Source organism: Perna viridis, chromosome 12, assembly GCF_037379345.1.
Source record: "Perna viridis isolate PV_CMFRI_1.1 ecotype Kerala chromosome 12, ASM3737934v1, whole genome shotgun sequence".
NCBI classification, from domain to species: Eukaryota; Metazoa; Mollusca; class Bivalvia; order Mytilida; family Mytilidae; genus Perna; species Perna viridis.
In genome coordinates, this window is record NC_142456.1 from 9343477 (window position 1) to 9355205 (window position 11729).

At 32.7% G+C, this 11729-nt stretch overlaps 1 protein-coding gene across 1 annotated transcript; it reads left to right on the forward strand.

Moving 5' to 3' along the window:
• The first annotated feature begins 1994 nt into the window (after nt 1-1994).
• LOC148601113 (uncharacterized) lies at nt 1995-6444 on the forward strand. Its single transcript, XM_088555882.1, has 3 exons — nt 1995-2094; nt 3257-3740; nt 5365-6444. Exons 2-3 carry the CDS (start codon nt 3431-3433, stop codon nt 6009-6011), a joined length of 957 nt encoding a protein of 318 aa, XP_088412008.1. The 5' UTR covers nt 1995-2094; nt 3257-3430; the 3' UTR covers nt 6012-6444.
• The last annotated feature ends 5285 nt before the right edge of the window (nt 6445-11729 follow it).

The window sequence follows — 11729 nt, forward strand, 5'->3', positions numbered from 1 at the left end:
TCTATGCCGTCGGTTATAATACTTGTAACTTTTTTCCAGCGGCAATGATTAAATTTTTGGAGATGTTTATTATTTACATTTTCCTTATTTTCTACAGATTTCATGGTAGAAGACTTCTCCATCAGATTATTTTTATTTAAAGTATTTCTCCACTATCTATGGTGTAATTGATATATTAACGTGATTGCATAAGATTGTGTGTAAAAAAAGTTTTGCCACCTCGGGTTGAGAAATGATTACTCATGGAGAATGTATTTACAAACAGATATAATGATTTACCCACTAATCAGCATATCAGCTCTGGATACTGAATCCCAAAAGGACACCTGTCTCGGAGTGAAGGTCTTTTTCACACGCAATTGCATTTGGCAGCCTGTTATCGCGTTTTTAAGTACATCAAGTGATAGCTCTGTTCGAATCATTTTAATGGAACTAGCAGTGAAGATGATACAAAAATAAAAGAAAAAGAGTCGATGTAATTTACATACCATGAAAGTACTTTTAATCGTTGGAATTTATTTTTGTGGTTTTAGAGAAAAATGTTAGTTCGTAGATTCTAAACTTCGTGATCTTATAGTTGAATTGGAAATCCACGAAAATCGATACCCCGCGAACTATAATACTTTCACAGTGACACCATGAATGTTGAACGTGGTTAAACGTATGTGCCATAGTCGTATGATAGTTTTGTAATAAGCTTTCTCATTCGAAGGAATTCTTAGCTGTCGACTAAGGTATTTAAACGGACGTAGTTTTGATTGTACAAACAAAAATTCTTTAGATGAGCATTCTTGTAACTTACTAGTTTCATAGACTGGAGAAATACTTTAATTTAAATTGCTCCAGAAGATGAAAAGCAAGACATGCATACAGATTCTGTTTGATAGGACACGTTCAAAAATATCCAAATAACGGCAATTAATAATTCAAAAGTACAATCAATATATTGATAACGATTGCTGGTATATTAAATCATACTATTAAGGAAACTATCCCTGCTTATTTTGATAATACTGAACTTCCTTCTATTTATTTTATATACGAAACGCCAACCACTTAATATGTCTTTAATTATAGTGAATTATGCAAAGATGTAAACATTAAAGAAAATACCCCAACATATTGAAATTGGAGTAACAAAATATACTGTGTGCCGAGTACCCATTTTATAACAGGTAATAGTGAAAACACTATATATAAAAGGAGATTTTTGGCATGACATGGGCTGTACATGTGTCCTTATTGTATGACTTATGATTTACTCAACCCCACATGGGAAGAATTGGTATTGATTTTACATACGATGGGAACATAACTTTTTGTAGGTTTAAACTGGTCTGGAGCTGGCATGTTAGTCAACTGCTAGTAGTCCTTAGTCTGTAAATTTGTTCATATTCAGTTTCTTTATTTTCGTTGTAACAAGGGACTCATATCTTTTTGAGCTGATCTTTAGGTGTGTTAAAATGAGTAATATTTTTCCAAATGACCAGATTTTAAAGAGGAAGGATTGTGATCACGCCAAAATACTTTAACCCCGTCCCAATTTTTGCGCCTGTCCCAAGTCAGAAATTTCTGGTCTCTGTTTTTCTTGTTTCGTTTTTACCTTTAGTTTATTTTTTGTGTTACTTGAGTATATAGGGCAACTCTTTCGCTGTACCTGTGTATATTGGGGCCAACTGCAGCCTGCTTTGTGGAGTGAGGGTTTCCTCGTCGTTCACTGAAGACCAATGTGTGGCCTTAGACATTTTCATCCTGGTGAGTTGTTGTCTCTTTGACATATACACCAACCTATTCTCGTTATAAATTAAAAAATAAAACATAGAAAAAAACGTAAGTAACAATAGAGAAAAATCCTAGTTAAACCCAATGCCTTATCCAAAAAATGATATTTTCATTATAAGTGACGAAAATAGAAAGGAAACAAAGCGTACATCCAAATTCTGGAACTGTATATTGAAAAAGCAATTGCAGTACATGCATATTGATTAATGATCACACCATTTCTAATTTAAACTTCTCATATTTATTTTTACTTGGGAATTCCTGGTTTATCGATATTGCATTCAAGGTTATAAGACTGCTCGTAGATCAAAGGTAAATATATTGTGTGTTAATTAATTAATTTCATACTATCAAACTAAATGCTATTATTAGTTATACTTGTACAAATATCCATGAAAGCTTCAAAATGGTTTCAACATACATCGACATATATAAATCTTTCGTCCAACAACGTGATGACACAGAGGAAGTTAATTTATTCCCACACAATTAAACATCATGTTTTTGATTTTTCAATATCACAATCTGCTATCTACTGTCTCAGAATTACTGTTTACTAGTATATTAAACTAACATCCGTCGTCCTATTTTTCTAAACATAATGATATGCATTAGTTTTCTGTTTTTTTTTTTTCTTAAAACGGTCGCGGTTATTCTGCTTCATGAATGCGACCATTAATTCCATTCATATAACGTATGCACGCTCCATTCTAGGAACGACTTAAAGGGTATATGTATAGATTGTGATTAGGACATTTGAAGAAAGTATGAACTGAATTGCATTTCATTAATCAAAATACACACTCTTCTTTACTATAACCTTAGTAAATATTCCAACAATTGTTGTACAGCTTGCATGCATCTATGTACACATGTATTCTAAATCACACGTGTATGCATTTAGAAAATTTTTATTCACGGTTACATAAAGGTGTTTTTGATTGATTATCTTTTGTCCGTCTTTAGTTATTCTTTTAAGATAAAACTAACACTTTTGATTGATGAGACGGACACACCTACATGCAAAGATATTTTTTCCGTTTTTTTCAAACATATTTATAACACCATCCGTTCAAGGGATATGGTTAGGTCACAGATCTTTAATCTTATAGCTACAATGTATTATAAACTTGTTCATCTGCTTGAGGAAATACTGTGGAAGTATTTTAATTCATAGATGCCAATTTTCGTGGATTTGGACAGAAACATAAGTTCGTAGATTTTTGAATTCGTGGTTTTGAGGCTTTCAGTATAAACACCAATGAGATTCTCATTTTCGTTTGAAACCCAATTTTGTGGTTTGGTCTACTCCAGAAAACCAAACAAATTGGTACCCCACGAACAACAGTACTTTCACAGTACAAAGTGAAGGAGAAACGATTATTAATAGCAACGATTATTTCCTACTTCGTGTTTGAAATGACAATTGAATACGGTTGCAAAACACCTTGACATTATTTTTTTTTCTTTTCAGATCAAATTTTAATTATCACCTAACAATGGAAATTAACATAGAAGGGAAAGGGGAAGACATTCCCCGAACCATACCAACTACATTGCCTCAAGGCAAGAATTTTCATATCTTCATATTCTGTGGGTCAGTGAAACTGCACAGGACATTAAGAAACGGCTTTCTAAGAACGGGTACATGTGTACCATCTACGAAGTCGATTGCGAGCCTGGTGGACGGATTTTAGAAAGTATTTGTGAAAAGATCACTCGGTCGATAAAAGTAGCGTTTCTCTTATCAAAACACTCTTCAAACATTGGATTGTGCAAATATGTTTTCGATCTAAATGAGATTTATCAAATAGAACGCAAAGGATATAAACCAATTATTTTGAAGCTTGATGATGGTATAATTCCAGACTTGATGATGAAGCATACAACCCTGAATATTGACCGCGACTCTATGGACTGGGTTCCCATTCTTACTAACGCAATCGACGATACAACTGGTAAATGTAAATGCACATACATCTTGAGTTTACACATGCATCCGCGAATAAAGTGGAGTATGCTTTAAGTATAGGTTTACTGAAGAACATCCTAAAAAGTGACCTTCTTTAGTTGCATCATAAATCTTTCAGCAACTCCCATTTATGATAGAATATTTGTGTATCTTAGGTTTAAAAAAAGCGGAATTTGTCAAAACAGTTTAGTTGATTTCTATTGAAACATATTCCTCGCTTTTTTATTCATTATATAACCAGGCAATCGTTTCTTAGTTTCCCCGACTCTTTCCTTATTACTTAAATTCTCCAATCACTAATTGAATATGAATTTACAGTTTTGACTTATTACCATTTGTATGATTCTTCGGCGAACCCATACTTTTACGGTTTTATAAAGACTGAATAAAACATTTTGTTGAAGAAAAATAAATGGAACCGAGATTCGAGTATAATTAAAAGAATACACTCAAAGGATAAAGACCAGACAAGGAAATTCTACACGCCACCAAAGAACATATTGTAACTAAAATAAATACGTACGAGCAACACCATCTCCTTTTAAAATTGACCAGGTGCACCGATATGGTAACACGTCCGGGGTAAAGTAAAACTATGACATGGTGAACAAATTGGTTAGATGGATACGCCATAACGATATACAAAAAAAAAAAAAAATTAATAATAATAAAAAAATAAATAAATAAATAAAAAAAAAATAAAATAAAAAAATAAAAAACTTTAAGCAAGCAATGAACCCCCTTCGTGTTATTATGAAGAGAATATCAGCATACAATATACAGCAAGAATAATGGCTTGCCACCTACATATTACAGAAAAAATAGACAGTTTTCATGGGCACGGAAAGCAAATGATCATTTTTATTGATGTTAACAAATCCGTTTGTTTGGGGATAGTTGGTGAACATGCTTGGCATATACTCTTGCAAGATTAGTCTGGGTGGAAGGGGGGCAATATAATTTGCTTGCGAAACGGATATCGAGCATGCTCATTGACTCGCCTAGTTAATGATCTTTGGTTACTAGTATGTAGACATAACAACAATCCGCTTAAATTCCAGGGATAAAAGAATACGAACACGCACAACAAAGAACATGAAAAAAAAAAAAAAAAACGAAAATAGCACACACAACCCGAACCTTAAAAACTTGGAAAATGAACCAGGTGTACGTCAATATGGCAAAACTGACTGTATACCAGCACATTTAAAAAAGTAATAAAATACATATAACACATGACCCTTACTTCTAGATGCTGGCGCTTTGATATTTGCAAGCTTGCAAATTACCAGGACATTTCATCAATTAATTTGATCTCGGGATACAAATTATACTCCATTATAAAAATGAAAAGAGTGTACAATCTTAAGCGATCGACCTCAATAAAATTGAGAAAATCAAAAATGATTTAAACACAAAATTAACTCTGACGTCTTTGGTGCAAAACAAACTTAAGCCGTTAAACGTTTCGGAAATGAAATTTTGCAAAATTAAGAAAAAGATGATAAAAATTACTTCTTTGAGTCAATAATTTTCAAGTCGATTATTGTTTTATTTTTTTATTTCTGTATTGTCTAATCGGTTTTACATTCTTTTAACACATGTTTCAGACCATCTGATCACAAGTAGAAGGAACATTAAGTTTGTGGCTGTTCCCTGTATTGATTACAACAGAAACAAGAAACACGATGTCAACAATTGCAGGTACCCACATGTATGTGCCAAATTCATAATGAATGACGAACCATGTGACAAATATTGTGACAAGAACCATGATCTTGTCACAGACCAATCTCGCGAGATTCTGCTCGAATTGGGATTTGTCACAGACGAAAATGGCGAAGCCCTCTTAGAAGAATACAGACAAAGGTGCAAGAAGAAATTGACTTTGTTTGCAGATGATAATGTCACAGGACCGTGTTGCTATTATAATCACACGGGATGTTTAGATGGTGACTTTCATTGCCGGTTCACACATATTTGTAAAACATGGTTTCTAGGGAAATGTAACAATGGAAATTGTAGGTTTTCACACGATATTTTAGAACCTCATACCAAATGGTTGTTGGAAAACAAATTTAAAATAAATACAAACCAGCCTAAGGATGCGATATTAGATGAGTACCGACTAAGACATCCTCATAAGCAATTTCTACATTTACCACCAACTACGAACAAATGGCATTATGCTATTTTGGCACTTGGAGTGGGAATACATGTATGTTTTGGAATAAGTGTACTGATGTCTAAGAAATAATAAACGAAGCCAATTCAACACCGTATTTCCTTCATTGAATAAGACATTTTTCGAGCTATTGAATATGATTTTAATGCGTGGCATATTAATAGTGTTTAGGAAATTATCAGAAATATCTTTACTCATTCATTTTGAACTGACATTATTTGTCTTCTAACGAGTAATAATGAATATATTCCAGTGGAGTCGGATAAAGGTATTTTTTCTTGGAACATTGCTAGCAACTATCACGACATAATCCACGATTCATATGTAAGCAAGCGGAGTTAGGGGGGTATAGACAGTATTCATTTATTAAATATTGAATTTTAAGTCTGTCTTTTACACTTTATAGTGTCACAAAGAAATATTTTGTTAAGGTTTTCTGTAAATGAGTAAATTCATATGTGATATTATTGGTGCTATAGAGGATAAAATGTATAATTCATTGAGATTATCATTTTACGAAGATTTTTGCATTTGTATTCAACATTCTCGATGATTGCTTCATATTTTGGAGTAAAAGCCCTGAGGATGTCAACAAATTCCATCTGGAAATGAATGATACACATGAATCTATCAAATTCTCTATGGAAATTTGATGAACATCATCTTCTGTTTCTGGATATTTTGATAATGAAGGTCAACAATATCATAACAGATTTATACTGCAATGAAACCGATGCTCATCTATATTTCAAAATTTCAGGCACTACCATCCGTCTCTTACAAAAAGAATATTCCATTTAAGTCTTGACAGAAGAATATGCTTCGTAGTGATCGATCCCGAGTAACAAACACTTCGTTTTAAGACTACCAAGAAAACCTCATTATTTCGAGAGCACACAGAGCAAACATAATATCTACAGACGAATTGTGGCGTACAAAAGACTTCAAACCTACGGATACATTAATACCTTTCGTTATTACTCATAATTCTAGGAATCCTAACATTTATAGAAGGGTTAGAAAATATCTGTTAATTTCTAGAATAATCTCCTGAATCAAAGGCTTTTAACAGTCGCGTGTTGCCATATATGTCAAACATATTTGTGAAACTTCTACGATTACCGTACCATTATCATTATGATTTTGTAAGCATTATATTTCCCAAACCGCCTAATGCTATGCAACTTTCAAACATTTGTCCTGGGTATTCACAGTAAAGATTCTTTTCAACATGTCACGTAATGGAAGAGTAATCAAGGCAACCAAGATTCTAGCGGAAATCAAAAGAATGTAATTGAGACATGGAAAACAGACAAACACAACAATGAACATAAAGTAACTAAAATAATACATACAAAATAACAAGGTAAATGACCAACTATGACACGTTGAATTGTTAGAGGTGGTTAGTGAGACCAAGGGTCTGCCAAAATCCTAACGATGATATAACTGTCTAACTTGCAGGACAAAGGTTTGGTTGTTTCTTACACAGGCCTTCAATATTCGTAACGCTGTGACATATATGGTAACACAACCTGTACACAGTCCGCCATCCTCGGTCACTCAGACAGCCAGGCTGTATAGAGATATATATTTCGCTAGCCGATTCATTCCTCGTCGAATGATAAATCTAGGGTTGTAACTTAGTGCAAAAAGTATGGTAGTACAGGACAACTAATCTAGTTGTTGGTATGAAGGAAAGACGATCAAATTAACAAAAAAATCACATCAAATAAAAATTACTATACAATATTTTTTTGTCCGTACCATGGTACAACAGACTTCAGACTTCATTCTTCCTGATTGTGCTTAAGAAAAGGCAAGGTGTCTCCTGAGTAATATTTACATATGGTACATGTAATACATAGTTTGTATTAGAAAAATGGAACAGGCTTCGTGAAATGTTAATTCTTTTGAAAACCACAATTAGGTTTGCTGCAATATAGGAATCATAAAAGCATATTTTTTTCGAATAATTTAATGAAATGAAATTGCAAAATACAACTTGCATGTAATGTCAGAATAAAAAAGATAATATTCACAATGTTTTAAGAACGTTATTGCTATACATTTGTATTGAGTAAAGTAAATTGGAAAAGTAACAGTGTGAGAAAAAGAGGAAGACCAAAGAACACCTGTAGGAGGGGTTTGAACTCTGAACTGAAGAGAGTAGGACTAACGTGGAAGAATTGTAACACCATCGCCCAAAACCGAAGCGAATGGAGAGAAACTGTAGTCGTCCTATGTCCACCCATGGACGAAATGGAATAAATCAACAGTGTGACTTGTGACAAATCACATACAAAATATAAAAAAATCAAAAGAACTTTGATTCAAAATGTATAAAAACCCATTAGGTAAAAACAAATTGTGGAAAGTTCGAAGTTTATTGTACAAGGGGTTCCGAAACACAGTGCAACATGTGAAAAAAAGATATTAAAAAGTCAAATACTCCATAAAAAATAGATATCCCACCAAAATATATACAGATCTTAACCAGAAAAAATATGTAACAACGAATTATTTGTGTTTGGTTTGAAGTAAATCCAACATATGAGAAGTGGGATCTCAAAATTTTATATTCAATTCCAAAATATGGAATGGAATGTAAAATTTTGACATCCCACTTTTGATGGAATAAAGTACAGGTATCATAACTCAGAAACTAAAACTCGAAAAAAAAAGTATACAGACCAATTGCCTTTCATGACAAGCAATTGTATATGAAGTTTATAGTTAACAAGTGTTACTAAAGTATGTATCTAAATACGACCATTTTTGTCGGACTTTTAAAACTGCTTATTCATTGACAGAAGATTTGCTCTTTATTTGTAGCTGATTTGTGAATTTTGATTCTGCAAATTCGATTTAAGGTGGGATTGATTAGATATTCACGAAAGCAAGCTTGTGTTGGAATGAGTCTATATGCTACGTTAAAGGGCCATTTATCAATTAAAACTCTTGTCACCATTCCTTTTAAAGTCCAAGACTAAAATGAAAAGTGCTTTTTCCTTTTGCCTTAATTTTATTTGTTAAGTGGGAATAGTAAGGGGGTTAGGCACAACTGGTCGACATTCAATTTTTTAGGTTGAAGGGGAAAAATAGAGGTTCTCATAAGCACTGGACTAGGTGAATCAACTTTAAAAGTTAAAAGCATATTTGTTTACTACTTTCACATCCTATTGTCTTAGTATTCGATATCGTATTTTACACTTTATTTACCATGGAAGTGCTCACGTACCTCGGGATGGTAGTTCAATATACAGTTCATTTAGGAACTATAGAGTGTTATCACACAACTTCGTTATAAATGAAGACTATCGTGACATGAATGGAGAAGATGAACCCTGATCAGTTTGGGCAAATGTGGGCACGACATTGAAGCTAGATACCTCTCAAAATTTGAATTGTGATCAAATTTACACAACATTAGATTATTACCTACAAGAAATTCTTTATTGACAATTCATCTGTCCACGTACCTAGTAAGTACTATTTCAACGTTCCAGTTTTGTACAAAATGGGTCTAAAACTACTCTAAAAGGTCCGCATTGGAATATCTACTTAGCCGAATGCCGAAACCTATTTGAACTTGAAACTTAAGATGTAACCAAACTACCCAAAATTAAATTGTAGTATCCTTTCATCTATATTACAACCAATTAGAAAACAGGGTCCAATGAAATCAGTTCATGGGCTGAGATAACCCCCTGTTCCCTTTTATTCTTCATCTTTTGTCTTTCTGCAGGAAGAAGTAAATTCACATACTCGTATATAGGTTTTTCCAGGCAGTCCAATGTCTCAGACATTTAATTTTCAGAAAGAACTTAAACAAAAAATGTTACTCCTACCCCTAGAAAACTGGTCTCAGTATCAAACAGAATTCTCATTCACAGCATACTGATACAATAAAACTCATATTTGAGGTATTCATAATTAAGATAAAGATGCACCCAACTTATGTTATTAATTCAGGTGAGGTGTTTAAATGTTCTTTTTAGGGTTACAATTACTGAAAAATCAGAAATAGGGGAATTTTCAGAATTTCAGAAATTCAACTAAAATTGATTTTGCCTCAACGAGGTATAAAATGCAGCAAAAAAATACTTCAGATTATTTTATGGTGACAAAAAGACGTAAATGGGAAGTGTAGGGCTACCTAAAAGTCTCATCTTGGTTGACGAGTAGTGGGATGGGGTGCAATGAGGTTTATGTATACTATAACATAGCAAATTTTACCCTTACATTTTTTATTTGGTAAAAAGAGCTGCTGTTTTTGTAGGGTAGGAGTAATATTATTTATTTTCTAGGACAATTCTTACAAGAAAATACGCTTTTCTTGAATTCGCACTGTCGGTATGTGTATTGTCTATCGAATGATACCTCACTGAAGCCGTTTTTGTCGAGCAATAAGTTGTAGAGTCAACTTCAAAGGACTTCAAGAAACAAAAATAGAAAAATCCTCATTTTAGCTTTTTTCAGTTATGAAATTGCCAAACGCATCAAAAGAACCCATGAAGTATCAATGATAGTAGTTCTAAACAAAAAAATACCAAATTAGCCTTTTTTCACTGAAGCATAAATACTGTAGGAGTCTTTACAAGGTCAAACATATCATTGGGGTAAGGGTATATATTTTACAGATAACTCAATAACTGTAAGTGTAACCAGACCTATCGTGGCCGCATTGCAGAGCTCAGATTATATCTGTATATATTTGATTTATTCCTATTTGAAGGAAGATGCTATAACGATAGAGTCTGAACAATCTTTATTTTCTGATGGTAGTAGTTGCAACAACAAAAATCAATCATTGTTTGTATTTTTCAAACTTCTAGCACGATTTCATAAGTATCTATACATTCAATACACATAAGGTGCTGTCAGTTTTTGTTTATATAAGATAACATGTCGATTTTATACAAATGCATTTCCATCGTGATATGAATGTTCTTCAAACTATATTTGTTTTTGTTTTTGTATTTGTTTGTTTGTTTGTTTTCTTTTTTTTTCAAAATGTGTAAATACTCTTATCCAGTGCATATTCTTTGATTCTATTTTCGTTTCTATACTTGATTTTTTAATTTTTTTTAACCCTATGCATCACTTGTGGGTTTTGAAATAAAGAAAATTTATTTTTCGTATCATTTTCAATAACAAATAACAAAAAACACAAACAAGCAAAAAAAAAAAAGCAAAAGTATAATTTGTATAGCGTACTCCCTCAAATGTAAAATAGTCCAAGTTGAATTACTATAATTAAATTTAAGGAATGATATTCACAATAAAACATGATTTTGTTTTTTCTTAAGTGTCAATCTCTGTAGGAATCAGGCAGTGGGAAAATATATTCTATGCAAAAGTGTTTAATTTGAATATTTGGACAATCAGAATCAAGAAAAAAAGAAAAGATTTTCCATATCATTTTGGCAAATTGAGAAATGAACATTTCAAGGGCAAATAACTCTGTCAAAAACCTCATTTTTAACATACTCCTGAAGTAGTGGACTAAAGTTTACAATTACATGTATATAGTTGTCCTTGCCTACTACACAACAATCTTGATTTTTTGATGCCAATAATCAAACGATTACTACCATTTTTTCCCAAAGTACGGTTTTTTGTTGATATACTGGACATGCAGGATGTAAGCATGACAATGACAACCCATTAAAACATGAATGATGAATGAAATAATAAAGAAATTATTGGTGTTATCGTGAGTTGAAGTAGCCCCGTACCATAGTACATGTCCATTCGATAACGGTCAAATGAAGAAAAAACGCCCAC